The sequence below is a fragment of the Gnatocerus cornutus genome, chromosome 1, assembly GCF_029298725.1.
Source record: "Gnatocerus cornutus isolate USDA-ARS CGAHR chromosome 1, icGnaCorn1.1, whole genome shotgun sequence".
Taxonomy (NCBI): domain Eukaryota; kingdom Metazoa; phylum Arthropoda; class Insecta; order Coleoptera; family Tenebrionidae; genus Gnatocerus; species Gnatocerus cornutus.
The window spans coordinates 8,194,776-8,212,658 of record NC_142233.1 but is presented as its reverse complement, the minus strand read 5'-3'; the positions used below and the strand labels follow the sequence as shown (position 1 = coordinate 8,212,658).

The following is a 17,883-nucleotide window of genomic DNA, read 5'->3' as shown; positions in this document are numbered from 1 at the left end:
TGAAAACTAACTTGATAAAACAGCGTTTTTTTCGCAAATTTTAAACACCATTTGAAGTAGATTTAAAATAAAAACTCAAATATTTGTATTACAGTTATGTTGAAAAAAAATTGAATTCGCTAATATTACCGCAAAAAGCCAAAAATCGCTAAAAATTAAACTTTTTAGGCGTCGCGACGCCAAAGAATCCGTGATATAAAAACAAATTTTTGTGTCAGCTTCTAGAGCCTTGTCAACTATAAGCGTATGCAAATTTTCAAAATTTTATCTTTAAAATTAAAGACGATTTTAGGGGTGGACACAAGTGTTGCCGGACCCTGTATATTCTTTCTCATAAAGTGTTCTTGATTGTATTGGTAATAAATTTGAAGTTATCTCATCAGCCTCAGACAAAATATCTTGGGGAATGCCCTCAGAGTCGATCATCGCGTTCAGTTTCAAAAAATTTGCGGAACTGTTAGGATGTCGCTAAGGTAATACCACTGCCTTCTTTGTGCATGTTTCGATAAAGCTTTGTATTTGCTACGGATATTAACAATTCATAAAAACCTCGGACGTTACCGAGTAACGTCCTCGTTAGTGAGGTAATTGATATTAAGTGAGGTAATTGATATTACTCTTTGCTCAATAAACTTGGTGCATGAGATAAGAAACTGGCACGTATCGGAGGAGCTAAGTCTATCGGACCACCGATACATCCGGTTTGACATCCAAAGAGATTTGAAGAAGACAGAAGGGTACAGGGACCCGAGGGCGACAAAGTGGGCCTCCTACAAGGAGGCTCTAGCTCTCAGGGTCTCAGGACTCTCTTGTAAAATCCGTCGCAACGACGGAGCGGAGACCCTGTCCAAGGTACTAAGCGAGGCTATTGTGGAGTCCTACAAAGAGAACTGCTCTGTTCGCAGATCTCGTAAGACTGACAGTGCCCCTTGGTGGACCGAAAAGCTTAGTAAGCTAAGGAAAACCGCAAGGAAACTCTGGAATAGAGCACGACTTGCGGGAACAAACGAGTCTTGGGAACTTTATAAGAAGGCACAAAGGGACTTCAAATCTGAGGTAAACCGCAGGAAAAGAGACAGCTGGAGAGACTACTGTGAGCGGATTAACAACTTTCCGCAAGCAGCAAGACTTCAGAAGGTTCTATCAAAAGACAAGTCTGTCAGTCTGGGGTGTCTGAGAACTCAAACAGGGGACTACACGGTCTCCGAGGAGGATACTCTCAGGCTCCTACTACAGACTCACTTTCCAAACTCCTTGGAATCCAAGGAGGAAGAAAGTATCAACATTGGAAAATGCACCACCTCTCGGGAGGCGTGGAGATTTGCTTCTAAAATCATCACCCACGAAAGGATAAAATGGGCCATAAATTCATTTGCGCCTTACAAGTCGGCAGGTATGGATGAGATATTTCCAGCTCTCTTACAAAAGGGACTAGATATGCTCACCACACCACTGCTGCACCTATTCAGAGCCTGTCTTGCACTCGGCTACATACCACGTAGCTGGAGGGAAGTCAGGGTTATCTTTATACCCAAGCCAGGGCGTGCAACATATGCCGAGGCTAAAAGCTACAGACCGATCAGCCTTTCCTCGTTTTTACTAAAAACCATGGAAAGACTGATAGACAAACATGTTAGGGAGGAGTTGCTGTGCAATATGCCACTACATCCAAACCAGCATGCCTATCAAATGGGCAAATCCACAGAATCGGCTCTGCATCAAATCGTAATGAAGATTGAATCAGGGCTAACTGGAGGATATTACACTCTTGGAACGTTCCTAGACATTGAGGGGGCATTTGACAATGCAACCTATGACTCTATGGAATTAGCTCTAAGGAATCATGGGGGAAATCAAACATTAATAAAATGGGTCCTTGCCATGTTGACAAACAGATCAATCAACACAAATCTTGGTAAGTGTTGGGTTAAGGTCACCGCTACACAAGGATGCCCACAGGGAGGAGTTTTATCTCCACTTCTGTGGAACTTGGTAGTGGATGACTTAATACATAAACTGCACATGGAAGGGGTCTATGTGCAAGGTTATGCTGATGACATCGTAATCCTTGTTCAGGGCAAGTTTCTTGACTTGGCTAAAGAGCTCACACAAGGGGCTCTAAGGCTGGTCGAGAAATGGTGCACAGGACAAGGACTATCTGTAAACCCTGACAAAACCAGTCATGTAATCTTTACCAAGAGAAGAAAGGAAAGGATCAATATACGGCCCCAACACTCTTTGGCAAGACACTAGAAGTTCAAACAGTGGTCAAGTATTTAGGCATCCACCTAGATTCTAGACTCACATGGAGAACTCATGTGCAAAACAAAATTGGAAAAGCTACAGCAGCCCTGTGGGCGTGCAGGAGGACTGTGGGGAAAACATGGGGAATTACTCCCAGAATATTGCATTGGCTGTACGCATGTGTAGTAAGGCCCATGATAGTCTATGGATCCATCGCCTGGTGGGGCGCGACGTCAAGGCTTTGGGCCAAAACTCTTTTGGCTAAAGCTCAAAGATTAGCGTGCCTTACTATAACAGGAGCGATGAAATCCACTCCCACATCGGCCATGGAAATACTGACGGGGCTTACTCCCCTTCACCTCAAAGTGAAGGAGTCAGCTGCGGCGGGATTCCTTAGGTTAAGGTGTACAGGGCAGTGAAAAAATACAACAATGGGCACAGGACATTGGGCTATCGTCCAACTTGTGACAGACATCAACCCCATCTTCAAGATGAGGGAAGATTGTATGACTCCCAGTATTGTGATCAATCACTCATATGAAGTGATAATACCTTCAAGAGAAGAATGGAGTGAAAGAACAAGAGCCATAACTCAGGGGGGCTGGACCATCTGTTATGCAGATGGCTCGGTCTCACAAGAGGGCTCAGGCTCTGGAGCTGTTATTTGGGGCACGGATTTCGGTTTCTCAACATCACTGGGTAGATATACCAGTGTGTTTCAAACAGAAACCTTTGCTGTAATACAGTGTGTTACAAAATGTACTCAGAGAGCTATTGTTAATAAGCACATCTGCTTCTTTACTGACAGCCAAGAAGTCTTGAAAGCTCTGCAGTCATGCAGACATGCGTCAAGACTTATCAGTGAATGTCATACAGCACTGCAAAATCTGGCAAGGCGCAACAAACAAATTGTGCTTTGCTGGATACCAGGACACACAGGGGTCGAAGGGAATGAAAGGGCTAACCGATTGGCCAAAAGAGGCTCTGCAAAGGGCTTCTTTGGACCGGAGCCGGCTCTTCCAATTCCGAAAACCCTCCAGAAAAACCTCCTGAAACAGTGGATTGAATCACTCCACAGGGAGGAATGGCAAAAGCTTGAACTGCGACAGTCTGGGCTATTTATTGATGGACCAGACTTAAAACGCAGTGAAGAACTATTGAAACTCTGTAGGAAAGACCTCAGAATATTAGTGGGACTGTTCACAGGACACTGCCCCCTTAACAAACACATGCACACAATCGGTCTCAAGACTGACGACATGAGTAGAGCGTGTATGGAGGACACGGAAACTCCACTACACATATTATGCCTCTGTCCAAATTTTTCTGAACTGAGGAAGGAACATATGGATTTTCATATTTTGGAACCATCTGAGATTCGGGAAGCACCCATAAAGAGCATCCTGGCGTTTGCAAAGATAACAGGGCTCTTATAGGTCGCCCCGTAAACGAGGATTGCACACAATGGGTCAATAGACCTCAGCGTGCGGCTCTTAAAGGGTCTCCTCGGAAACAAACAAAAAAAAAAACCTAAATAAATAGTTATTTTCCTCCTATTATGAATTACTTAATATCCTTCTCAAATAAATAGCTATTTATTTGAGAAGGATATTAAGTAATTCATAATGAACGAGGACGTTACTTGTTAACGTCCGAGTTTTTTATAAATTACTTAATATCCGTAGTAAATACAAAGCTTTATCGAAACATGGACGAGGGTGGCAATGTTACCACTCAACAGTTCTGCAAATTTCCAATTTTTGACGGAAGTTTTGAACGGGATGAAACAGCGAGAAAAGCATTTTCCAAGATATTTTATGTTAGAATTAATATAAATAAATGCAGATCTTCAGAATGTTTTTAATTTTGGTCTTTGGAGTTGCTTTCGTTTGCTTAAAAACGTTGAATATTATGGATTAATGGCAACTGTGCTATTATGAGACGGTAACTATGCTATTATGTAATTATGTTATTATGAATTATTTGTATCATCACTATTATGATGTACTTTACACGTAAGCATACAATGGTATTAGGTACATCTTAATGTTCATGTTTCGATAATAGCTATTTAATGTCCTGCACTTACCTGTTAGTGTCAGTTTTCTTGTTCACAAGCGACTCTTAATAACCGCGGTAAATTGGGGCTCGGGGTCAAAAACCCCCAAAAAATTCGCGCGCGCGCGAAATTCGACCGCTTATAAGCTGACGATGTCACTTCGTAAGTCATATCGTCGTTCAATTCGTCGAGGTACGATAATATCGAGAAATAAAATACCACTTACGATATTTTTGTCGTTGCCTTGGTAACATCGTATCGTGCTTCATATCGTAAAGAAACAAAATCGCACCCTTTTAAATTGTCTTTTAAATACCCAAGTACTGAAAAATCTAATGGTGTCAAGTCCGGAGAGCGTGGTGGAAATTCGGGATACCGTCTTTTCGATATTATGCGATTAGGGTAAAATTCATCCAACCAATTCAAAGTAGCACCTGCAGTATGGGCTGTAGCGCCATCTTGCTGAAAATAACCATGCTGGAGTTCTTCATCGTCCAATTGATTGATAAAGATTTCCAAAATTTTTTCTCTATACCTTGCCGCAGTAAGAGTATCATTAAAAAAATGGGGCCAACCATACGCCTGCGTGATACCGCTAACCAAACTCCAATTTTTTGAAGGTGTAACGGTGTTTCAACAAATTCATGTGGATTTTCAGAGAACCAAATTGTGAAATTTTGGGAATTAACGTAACCGGCCAAATGAAACCACGCTTCGTCCGTGAAAAATGTCAAATTTAACAATTCATCATCTTGCAGATTATTTTGGAACCAGTTGCAGTATTCTAATCGAGCAGGGGGGTCAATAGGTAACAACTCATGCATAATACTAATCTTGTAGGGATGTAAGTGCAAGTTTTTTTTAAGAATCTTTTGGCATGTGCTAAATGGTACATCTGACTGCCGAGATAAATTTCTTAGGGTAATTCGTGGATTTTCTTTAACGCGTTGACGCAAATCCTCAACTACTTCATCCGCCACTGGAGGTCTACCAGTTGCCTTTCCTTTGTTCACATTGCCAGTTTGATTAAACCTGTGAAGCACATCCCGAATGTGAGCTATCAGACTTCTTTCCTGAACTTGAATGTCAGGGAATTTAGCCAAAAACTCATCTTTGCATGCCACAACCGAGTATTGCCATTCGCCATTTAGCAAAATGCCAGATCGGTAGTAGGACATTACGATGAAAGTGCTCTGTTCTAAAGAGTAGACCATCTTATCCAATTATTTCACAATTAATACTGAAAAAATTACGAATAGTGTTGTGACACCCTTAATAATTCAATAATTTACCTCCAAAGATGAAATTAGAGCAAAGTGAGTTTTGAAAAAAACAGTTTTAGTTAAGGTTTAGAGCCTAAAAACTTGGACAAAAGCCGATACTGAAACGACGTTGACATAAGTGACGTTTTCAATAATATAGTTATATTCACTATAAGAATAAAACGGCAAAATAGTGAATGACAGGAATTCCAGAGCCACCCTTGATGCTAGAATCAATTATAAACACCTTGTAGTTAACCTACAGTTCAGTTCAAAATTCCTTATTTCAATCGATGGTTACTATCCAACTTGTAGTAAAGTACATGTTAACTTAACTAGCACTTGGAGTATGAGATAACTACTGGTTACCATTTAACTATGACAAATGTCAGAGAATGAACGACTTCGTAGTAAATGCTTTTAGTGATGATGAAAAAATACGTTTGCAGAAAGCAAGAGTGGTGCGGGAAAGGGTAAATCATTTTGAAAAATGGGATAATAAGGAGTTTTTTCAACGCTTTCGTTTATTTTTACGTACCGTTGAGAATTCAATTGAAAAATTAGACGATGTTCTAAGGTGTCCCCCACAGCAAGGTAAATTAAATTTAGTTCTATGTCAATTGATAAATATTTTATCAGAAATTTTGCTGTTTTGTCTGCAGACCCAATACTTTTGACGTTACGTTTTTATGCCACAAGCTCATTCCTTCAGACTACTGGAGATTTTAGTAGTCTTCATACGACCACAAGTGGAAAAATTATACGCAAAGTTAGTTTAGCACTTGTCGCATTAAGATCAGTGACAATAAAAATGCCAACAACAAACGAAGAACAACTTGACTGTAAAAAAAAATACAATAAGGCACGTTTTCCGATGTGCATTGGGGCGATTGATTGTAGCCACGTAAAAATTATTAATCCGGGCGGCCAGAATGCTGAAGTGCACCGAAATCGCAAGTAATTTTTCAGTTTGAATGTGCAGACTATTTCTGATAGCGATTTAAAAATTTTAGACATTGTAGTCATGGTCAGCCAGGATCAGCCTATGATTCACATATTTTTCGTAATTCCAGTATTATGCACCGATTTGAAGCAGGTGAATTTGGTGAAAATAGTGTTCTCGTCGGGCATAGTGGATATTTTTGCAAATCGTACCTCTTAACTATTCATTCACAGACAAGGACACGAGCAGAAAATTTGTATAATGAGTCTCAAATTAGAAAACGAAACCCTGCTGAGAGATCATATGGTGTTTGGAAAAGATTTCCTGGACTGCGGACAAAATATCAAACAACGCAAGCAAAATTTGCTTTGCCTGCACCAGTTTTTCAAATTTCTTTTTTATTGTGAGAAAATTTTGCCTTGGTTGATTTTTTTAAGTTATTATATTTTTGCATGAAAACTTCACCAGATCGAAAATAAGATGATTTATTTGTGGCATTACATTCCTCCTCAATTGCCTTCTATACAGGGTCCGGCAACACTTGTGTCCACCCCCAAAATCGTCTTTAATTTTAAAGACAAAATTTTGAAAATTTGCATACGCTCACAGTTGACGAAGCTCTAGAAGCTGACAAAAAAACTGTTTTTTACCACGGTTTGTTTAGCGTCGCGACGCCCAAGAAGTCTAATTTTTAGTGATTTTTGAGTTTTTGCGGAAATATTCGCGAATTAAAATTTTTTTCGACATAACTAACAAAAATATTTGAATTTTTGTTTTAAATCAATTACAAATTGTGTTTAAAATTTGCGAAAAAAACGCTGCTTTATCAAGTTAGTTTTCAAAATTATGACGGCGCAGTGGCAAACTACGTTTACACCAAAATTTCATAAGTCACTTCATTCACTTTTATAAAGGCTAATTTTGAATAACACGGGCATGTTGCACTTTATGGACACCATAAATCGTTAATTAACATCGACAAAGCGACAATTTCACCAAGTAAGACTTTTGTTACAATCTAAAGCGAGCCAAAGAATAGATGTCATTTGTGACACAAGATGTTGACAGATGGGTGTAAACGTAGTTCAGAATTTTGACGTAATGAAATTGGAAACCAACTTGATAAAACAGCATTTTTTTCTCAAATTTTGAAGACAATTTGCATTAAATCTAAAATAACAACTGAGATATTTTAAACATATTTATATTGAAAAAAAAAAATTAGGGGTTGATATCACAAACCCTCACAATTACCTAAAAATTGCATTTTCAAAGCGTCGCGACGCCAAAACTATCAGTGATAAAAAACAAATTTTTGCGTCAGCTTCTAGAGCTTTGTTAACTGTGAGCGTATGCAAATTTTGAAAGTTTTATCTTTAAAATTAAAGATGATTTTGGGGGTGGACACAAGTGTTGCCGGACACTGTATAAATACGAGTATTTTCATTTGCTGGCCATGACACAGCTCCACTTCTTTTATTTTCCACAACGTTTTTATTTTTCACTACCAAACTCTCTAGCTTTTCTTCTTCGTTGGACGTAAAGTTTGGGCTGCGTTTGGAAGATAAAATTTTTCCTATGTTTATGTGAAAAAACTCGGAAGAAAGTATTTATTTCAAATTTGATATCTTTGACGTATTTAAACTGACAGCCCAAGTTTACGTTGCGTAACATTACCTTACAAACTTTTAGTAAACTAGTGGTTACTAAACCAAAAGCTTCAATTTGATTGAAATAAGGTAATGTTACTTGACCATTACTTAACTTTTAGTTTGGGTTAACCAGTAGTCTTTAAAATTGAAGGTTAACCAAGAATTGAAATAACGGGCCTAAGTTAACTAAAGATGGAAACACCCAGCCTAACAGTATTAGCACTACTAGACTTTTCTTTGTAGATGGATGACACTGATACTAGTCATTTTTGTATAATCATTCAGATGAATAAACAATGAATACTGAATGCTGTTCTCCCGAAGAAGTGGCTTTTATTGGAGAATTTGCATTTTAAGGTTTCATAATTCACCTGTGTTCTTTTCTGATTGGTCTATTATTTTCTCACTTTACTATTGGTTGTTTAAGGGTAATTTTTTTTAGGTATTGACCGTTCACTTCCTCTAAATTAACCCTATTTATAGTCAAGTCATAAGTTTTGTTCCAAGATTAAGGGTCTACGCTACGCATATACCCGGTATATGGCTTACGATTTTTCGTTTTTGAAGCGCATTTTGGACTTTGAAAAATCGCTCGACCTCTGTATGTATGCGTCTCAGGTAGAGCTATGGAGGTGACATCTTCGAATTTTGAAAAAGTGAAAAATTTGACTTTAATTAATTAAAAACTGAAATTCCCATTTTTCGTTTTTAAGGAATATGAAGCAACCTACGAAAATAAAAAAAATACCAACATGTGGAGAATTAAAACCTCTATGGAGGTGACATTTTTGTTTTTGTCATTATGCTATAATTTTGAAGTTATTAATAAAAAAACAAATCAAAAATAGGCAACCAACAGTACAACTAACGCAAATCATCTTATGCAAATCTCATGATTTACGACCGCTCACTAGGGGGTCACTGACGTTCCGCCCAATTGTAATAAACTGCTGTCGGGTAAAAGTAGGTGTTATTATCCACGTCGTAAAGTAAACTAACTGACAAATTCGCGACTCTATTTAATGCAGGTAAAAATATATCGTAGAGAGAACTATTTTTAAAATTATTATACTCAATCAAATTTGTGGGATTTCCAACTTTATTACAAAAATAAGTTGCGCATTTACTGTGATCACAATATATGAGCAGGTCCATTATGAATGTCTCGTTTTAAATTTTCGATTTTTTCTGAGAATGGCAAATTTTCAGTTTTTCTGTATTTAATCGCACTTACTACAGCTGTTCTAAATTTAAGTATATTTGTTCGCAACAATTTTCTAACTTGAAGGTCTGTTCTGGGAATTTTTGAAATTTCGCGCAATTTTGTACAATAATTTCTTAAAACATGATTTCTACACTCAATTTTTTGAATAAAGCATGTTGGTCCATATGGTCTTGCTGCTTGAATTTTCTTATACACACTACTGGTTCCATCACCGATAATAAATTTAAATCTTAAATTATGCATCTGAACAGACTTTTTAAAAGCCTCTAAAATAACACCAGCCTCCATTGATGTGGATGATTTTTTCCAATTTGCAAAACATTTATGGCGGGGCACTGATTTCTTATCAGTCTTGAATCGTTTACAAAACTTGCATAATTTATTTTTAACAGCCACATATAAAATTTTTTTGGTTCTCGCACCGATTACACATCCAACTCCCGATAAAGCATTATAATTAGACTTATAAGAACGCTTGGACCATGCTCCATCAACAATTACAGTAATAAAAGGTACCCCATCAGCATGAATATCACCTAATTCCACCGCTAATTGACTTTCTTCTTGTCCAGCAGATAGCATTTCATCAATAGCCAATGTTTGCGTTTTTTCAAAAACTTTTCTTTCCGTGTTAACGTATTTTTTAGAACTCATTTGTGGAATATCTAAAGCGGCACAAAATTCAGTTAATTGCGCATGACCCCCACCTACAGCAACATTTCCGCAAACAATAGATTCATTAATTTCACATCTAGCATTTTCTGGTTCTGAACTGAAAGTATCTACAATTCTACACATGTTACACTTATACGTAAATATACTTTTTAAACCTATTCGTTTTTCCGCAATTATATCAAAGTTCTGAAAATTGCAATTAAATTGATCGTGTTTTAAATTTTTTATAGTATTAAACAAATGATTTATATCTACAATTCTACGACCACTGAGAGAAAAATTTGTATTATTGGAAACAGTTTCTATTTCAAAGACATCGTCCGATAACTCTGACTCAAAACCGCTATTTACATTTTCAGTAAACAAAGTAAAAAAGGCCCAAAAACTCATGTGTCAGGTAAAAGGTTTGGTTAAAAAAAATTAAATGCGTTTTTCTCAAATAAAAATAATAAAATAATAAGTAATTTTAAACTTTCCCGGCGACCAGTGAGGAAAAATTTCGGACTACATTTACGAAAATTACATTTTTCAATTAAAAAACATTCTGCCATTACGTACTATGGAAACTGGAAATTTGCGGATTTTATACATACATTTTCCATTAATTGAAAAAAAAAATTACGCCCGTAAAATTTTTACCTACTAGAAACAGAAATTTCACGGGCTCAAAACGCAGAGAAACTCAAATCCTGATATTTAAACTCATCTTTGGTCCAACACGAATTTATTGTTCCAACCGCTGGGTTTCTTAGGAAATGTGCAGGTCAAGCGACCGTTTCCATAAAGTTTATGATTCCCTCATTACCAAATCCTCGGTAATCCCTTTTGGCAGCTGTCAATCAAAGGTGTTGTTAAAGTTGCATACTTTTCAAACAGAAATTTTCGGGCAGGCTCGTAGACCCTTAAGGGGGAAATTCCCATTTTTCGTTTTTAAGGAATATGAAGCAACATACGAAGTTAAAAAAAATACCAACATGTGGAGAATTAAAACCTCTATGGAGGTGACATTTTGGTTTTTGTCATTATGCTATAATTTTGAAGTTATTAATAAAAAAAAAATCAAAAATAGGCAACCAATAGTACAACCAACGCAAATCATCTTCTTCAAATCTCATAATTCACGACCGCTCACTAGGGGGTCACTGACGTTCCGCCCAATTGTAATAAACTGCTATCGGGTAAAAGCAGGTAAAGACCCAACTCGCCGCTCTCGGCAATAAACATCGAAGACACTTGTAGCAAGTGTATTGAGAATTAATATTTTTGTATCTTTGATACAGGGTCCGGCAATATTTGTGGTCACCCTCAAAATTGTCTTAGAGGTAAAATTTTAATTATTTACATACGCTAATAGTCGAAGAAGCACTAGGAGATGACGCAAAAACTTGTTCTTTATTACCGATAGTTTTGGCGTCGCGACGCCTTAAAAATGTAATTTTATCTAATTGTGAGGGTTTTTGGAACCATTCAATATATATATTTTTTAATATAATTGTGTTAAAAATATTTCAATTGTCTTTTTTATTGTACGCAAATTGTGTTTAAAATTGTGGAAAAAATGCTGTTTTATCAGTAAGAATAGTAAGAAGTTATTTTTTTAAAACTCAATAACGTGAAATTGTTTTTTTTTGGGTTAACTTAATAATGTGTAAATTATTGTATTGTCTAAAATTATTGTTTATTCATTGAAAAAGCTCTTGCAAAAACACTGTGTCCGAATAGTTGAGCTAAAGTTGAGCTAAGTTGAACAAAGTATCGGTTTTTTTTAATTTCCTGTACAAAATGATAATAGTCATTAAGGCAAAAAACCTTCATATTAATCCTGACATTGTAAATGATTCGCGATGGCATGGAGCAAGAGTATCTTTAATCGAGAGATTTATTTATTCCCGAAATGAATACATTTTTTTTAGAAGAAAAGTGGATCTAAAGTTCTTAAAAATAACTCCCCAAGTTGGATTTTTAATTTATTACGTCAAAACTGGAAACTAATGGCCTGATTTCATGTTGACTTGCGTCATTGCAAATCAGAATTGCGTCTTAGCAATCCCAATCAAACTGTTGCTACCTTAGCAACTGCGTCAACGCAATTTTGCGCCACTGATTTGAAATCGGGCCCTAAGTTCTTATTTTTCAATGTAAATAATTAACTATTTCTATTTAGTATCCAAAAGGTGCAACAATCAACGTTAATCAAAATTGAAGTGACTTGTAAAAATTTGATGTTAAACGTAGTTTGCCACTGCCCGTCATAGTTTTGAAAACTAACTTGTAAAACAGCAATTTATGCTCAAATTTTAAACACAATTTGCATTAAATTTAAAGTGAAACTGGTCCCAGTTATGTTATTCGCAGTATTTCGCAGCAATTTGCGAGTATTTGCGCAAAAACTCAAACATCGCTAAAAATTACTTTTCTAATGCATCGCGAATTTTTGCTCTAGCTTATGCAAAATTGCAAATATTTCTAAACTAAAAGACCATTTTTCCGCAAGTATAAAATGTGTATTATTGGGAACATTTTCTATGTAATAAACTTTATCCGATAACTCTGACTTAAAACCGGTATTTACATTTTCACTTTTGGAACAATTCCTAATATTTTTCATAACCAAATCTTGGTGTTGACAAAAATTATCAAAAACACAATTTATTCCCAAACACCAAATTTCGTCAAAAACTGCTGACGCGCATTTGGAGAGTAATGCTTACCATCATCAGAACGATGATTAAACTGCATTTTTTGACGAAATTTGTTGTTTGAGAATACATTGTATTTTATCAAGAACCGTTTTGCAATTTGCTTCCTACTTTTTTGGTTAATTGATGTACTTACATGATTTTTTGAACCGTTTGCCATTGTAAATTAATTAATAATTAAAAGCAAATAATAATCAAATCTAAAGAACAAAAATTGGCCATCAACGATAAACACTCTCTCTTTCTGTAATAAACAGCAAGTTTGATAAAAGCTATTGACCAACTTTAATCGACAAAACTCTAGAAATTTAAAAAAGTACAAATTGATGTCAATATTGGGAAATATACAAAAGTCATAGCCTTTCTGAAGAAGCAAAATACAGGCTATAAAGCTAAAAAGTCGAGCACTTTTTCCAAAAGCGAAATTAACGCGTTTTTGAAAAATGCCCCATTGGAGTTTTTACCCCAAAAGGTAAATTACCTATTTAAATCTGAACATGAAATACACATTTTGAACATTGCAGGCTGCTTTGATCATTGGAATTTCGGGCGCATGTCGGAGTGACGAGCTCTTTAAAATGAAACTAAAAGACGTCAAGTTCTCCAACAATAAGTTTATTATTGTGATCCCTGATACTAAAACACATAAACCTAGAGCATTTGTGGTAGCGGATCAAGCATGGATTCAAATTTAACAGCAATATATCGAGCAATATATTTGCGTAAGGATGTGGACAGCGAAAGGCTATTTTTGCAGTTGAGATTTGGAAAAATCACCAAACTACCTCTAGGCCACAACAGTATTGCCCAGATTCCTAAAAAAATTGCAATTTACTTGAAGTTAAAAAATGTGGAAACATACACGGGCGGGACAGTGTTTTCGAAGAACGGCAGCTACCCTACTGGCAAACAACGGTGGAGATCTTTTGCAACTTAAACGACTTGGAGGGTGGAAATCATATACCACTTTTCAAGTGAACAACTGAAACAAGGTCTGACATTGCATGTTGCAGGTTATGATCACTATTCGTTCACATTTAACATTAACGGTGTTCCCTCTAATATAATTTAACTTGTTAGTTTTAAGTCTCATTGGTTAAATATATTGTTCATCTTACTATTCAAGATAGTTATAATAATAAAGTTGTATTGAAATCAAAAATTCTTAACCTAAAACTTCATGAATTGAGAGTAGCGACTTTGGTTGGGGGAGGGGGTTAAACTAAGTTGAACTACTTAATTCTATTGATGCATGCGCGTGTGAAAAAGTGATTGTCTAGATATATCCACTCCAGATGAGTCATTTCCAATGTAGAGCATGGGCGGAAGTAATTTGGTAACAGGCCTACTGTAACTTGATAAAACAGCATTTTTTTCTCAAATTTTGAAGACAATTTGCATTGAATCTAAAATAACAACTGAGATATTTTCACCACATTTATATTGAAAAAAAAAATGGGCGTTGATATCACAAACCCTCACGATTAACTAAAAATTACATTTTTAAGGCGTCGCGACGCCAAAACTATCAGTAATAAAAAACAAATTTTTGCATCAGCTTCTAGAGCTTTGACGACTGTGAGCGTATGCAAATTTTCAAAATTTATCTTTAAAATTAAAGACGATTTTAGGGGTGGACACAAGTGTTGCCGGACCCTGTATATTTAAATGAAACTGAACGATCACCAGCTATTCCTCATAATGTAAAAATTTTATCAGCTTTCCATTTTTTCGGTCACGGAAGCTACCAGATAGATTGTGGTCAAACAGGAAATTTTACATTAAGCGAAACATCCGTAAGTAGACATTCACGAGGTGACGCAGTTGATGACTACTCTTTTGTTGCACACCTGGATACGCTTTCCAGAAACGCAAGAAGAAGTAAATAGAAAGAAAACAATTTTTTTTCTCGAAAAAGGTTAATTTCCGGGTAAACAAAACCAATCATTTGAAAACAACTTAAGTATCTTTCTACCTATAAATAGGGGCGTTTGGAGCAATTAATGGAAAAGAAGTGGCTATTGTAATACCAATCAATGTACGGATTACAGTTGATGCAGATTTAGAAATTATAAATAAGAACGCTCGATTTCCTGGCAGTGTGCACGACACTGCATCTGGATGATGTCACAAATAAATACACATTTAAGAAACTTGAATTTTAATGAAAACTTTATGCTCTTCTTATGGGAGACGAAGGTTATACAAAAAAGACCTCTTATTGTGGGTATACGTACAATTATGGTTCTTAGTTCCAATGGCAAATTTTATAACGAAAAGACGCAACTATCAATGTATGAATAATGGCGTGTAAAAACAATTTTCATTCTCATACGAGAAGACGATTTTATTTTTCATTGTATTTGTTGAAGTCTATGTATTGTCCAATTTCTCTTGCGCGGATTGTAACAGTCAGAATGCGCGGTGGCGAAGATATCGAAAATTGCGCCCTGAATAGTATTATTCGCGAGTTTTGTTTGGAGGAAGTTACTTGATTGGAACCAAGTAACCACAGTTTCTTCTGTTACCTGTTCCAGGGGTGGCTGCTTGGACACTAGTTGCCTCAATTTTAGAGTCCACGTTTTCTTCCCCTATTTTGGTTTTAGTATGTTTTTTGTTGTCCTGGTGATCCTAAACGGTTTAGTATCAATACCGGAGTCATTGTTGTGTCGTAATTCCTGTTGTAATCAAATTCCTGGATGTCTGAGGACTTCGTCGGTTTTCCGCTGAACATTTTGTAAACAAATTACATAACCCTACTTCACGATCAACTGTCATCTAGATCGCCCGGTTATTTTGGTTATCGTAGGTTGGTGGTACTGTCCCTCGTGACGTGTTTCCCCTTTTTTGTACAAGATGTTGAGGGAGGACCGGATCTTCGGTCATTTTGGTTTTGGTGTTATCATAGTGAGGATTGGTGTGTAAACGGGTGCAAGAATCTTAAGTTTTGGGAATCATCCATGTGTGTCCTGGATTTTGGAAAAGGGATTCCTAATCGACGTTGTCGGATAAGCGATCAGCAACCCAGATTTTTGAATTGGAGAGGGATTAATCCAATCCTTACACGAGTTGGTCGGATTAGTAGTTACCACCAATCTCACCCTAATTTAAGCCGCCCTTCATCACAGGTGATTATTGAGAATTTACGATATTTCTGGTGTCCCCATACTTATAGGGATTTTCCTTCATCACAGGCTTTCTGTCTTTTTGTGTTTTCCTTCGTCTTGCATTTGGTCCTTCCTTGGAAGTTCGTATTTGGCAGTCCCGATCCGGAGTTTTCTACCCCGGGCAGGAGGAGCTGTGTTCCTACTGGACGTTCCAGATTCCTGTCGAACCGTGGAAGGAGCAGCGACGCCAACGCGATAAGTACCCCTATGTAACCTCGTGAACGGTTAACTAGATTAAGTCGGGATAATACATGCGTTGACAGCTGTCCGCGTGTTTCCGCCGTTCGCGCACATTTTCTGACCTCAGCCTACGGGATTCCGCCATTTTGTAATCGTCAATAATTAATTAATTAGATAATTTGGTAATCTTGTAGCTTGGTAACATTAAATCTTTTTTTTTGTTTGTAATACCTTGTTAGACAGTCATTTGTGTTAATATACATATATTTCTTTGATTGGCTTTTTTTTTGTTCTTTTCGTTATCGTTCATTTGTGCCTCCGAGCTACGTTCGGGTTTGAGTAGTAGCCTCCTTGAGTCCGCGGTCTTGTACAAACCCGTGGCGCTCTCATACCATCTTTTTGGAACCCCACCCTTCTCCATTGGGGTAGTCGTGGCCGAGATCGCAACCGGGCCCAGGGGGTAAGAAGGAGCAAGGAAGGAATTGCTCCGGAGGGAAGGAGCGTTACAGGATGACTGGGCCACCGCTCGCCCTGAACCACCACTATCGGTTCTCATTATTATGAATGAGTTTTTCATTTCTCGTTCTCTCTGTCGTTCAATGAGTCTTAATTTTATCTTTGAACTAGTAATTATAACCAACATCAGAGAGAGTTATAACTTTTATCAAATCTTTACAATAAACAGTTTCGACACATATGTTATCATATGGTCATTCAAACTGCTTCATTCCTTGAGCAATTTTTTATACAATGGGTACTTGCTAAAATACATGCGATTATCCTGGGCTGAAATTACATAAAGTATTCTTCTTCTATAAGTAATATAGATCCTCTGGTTATTCTGACGTAGATTTTACATTCACGTAATGGACACAAAATAACACTGAATACGATCCAAAATCCAAACTTGTGAAACTACACAAAGATTAAATAAACGAAATTCAAAGAAACAAAACACTCAAAAATTCTGAAATCTCAATAAAATCGACAAAAATCTCACAATAAATTGAGCTCTTGCAAACTGCTCATCGATTTGACATGCCTGACGTTAAAATTGTCAAAATCATGGTGTGTTGGTTAAATGGGACCTACCCTTCTAGTAAATGCTAGTAAAGGAACTCAAAAGGGACACTCCATTCAAAAATCAACGACCTGGCCGCCAATGGTATGAAGCGTTTCTTAAACGTCATCCGGGGTTAAGTTTGAGAGTACCTCAAAATTTGACCTTAAGCGATCATCAATGATACGTCGTTGGTTCCGCAAAATAAAAAAAAAAAATACCCAAAAAGGTTACTGGAACATTTTGGAAAACCCCCAGAGAGTTTTTAATGGTGACGAGTCGGTTTTCTTTTTGAATCCCAAAGAGAACAAAGTTCTCGTAAAAAGGGGTGAAAAACAGTGCATAATTTTATTGGGAATAATGAGAGTGTTTTTGTTTATCGCCAATGTAGCAGGTGAAATTGCCCCACCTATGGTTGTCTTTCTTATGAACGAATTCCTGCGAACATCATACAAAGTATACCAAAAAACAGGGCAGTCGGTAAAACTGATGTGGTTGGATGACGCGGGAGTCCTTTTATGAATATACGGGGGGTCCTAGAACTCGTGACCCAGAGAAAACGGCCTTACGGAGGCAAAAGTTCTGAATCAAAATTTCGAAACAAAATTTTGCTTGTTCAAAAAATAATCGAGTTAAGACGAAAAAACGGTAGCAAATCCGAAAGCTGAACAGAATTTGAAAGTCGATAACTATGGATACATACTATCGTCCATTGGT

The 17,883-nt window shown here is 36.9% G+C and overlaps 1 protein-coding gene and 1 pseudogene across 1 annotated transcript; one reads left to right on the top strand and one right to left on the bottom strand.

The window, feature by feature from the left end:
- Positions 1 to 2,675: 2,675 nt before the first annotated feature.
- LOC148180188 (uncharacterized) lies at positions 2,676 to 3,778 on the top strand. Its single transcript, XM_088033211.1, has 2 exons — positions 2,676 to 3,558; positions 3,621 to 3,778. Exons 1-2 carry the CDS (start codon positions 2,676 to 2,678, stop codon positions 3,776 to 3,778), a joined length of 1,041 nt encoding a protein of 346 aa, XP_087889337.1.
- A 747-nt stretch (positions 3,779 to 4,525) lies between these two features.
- Positions 4,526 to 5,517, bottom strand: LOC148180187 (histone-lysine N-methyltransferase SETMAR-like; annotated as a pseudogene).
- Positions 5,518 to 17,883: the final 12,366 nt, after the last annotated feature.

What these genes read in the sequence shown, in the direction of transcription:
- LOC148180188 (XM_088033211.1), top strand. Translation starts at nt 2,676, where the DNA reads ATGGGCACAGGACATTGGGCTATCGTCCAACTTGTGACAGACATCAAC. An exon ending in ACTACACATATTATGCCTCT is followed by an intron (nt 3,559 to 3,620) that starts GTCCAAATTTTT and finishes GAACCATCTGAG; the next exon opens with ATTCGGGAAGCACCCATAAA.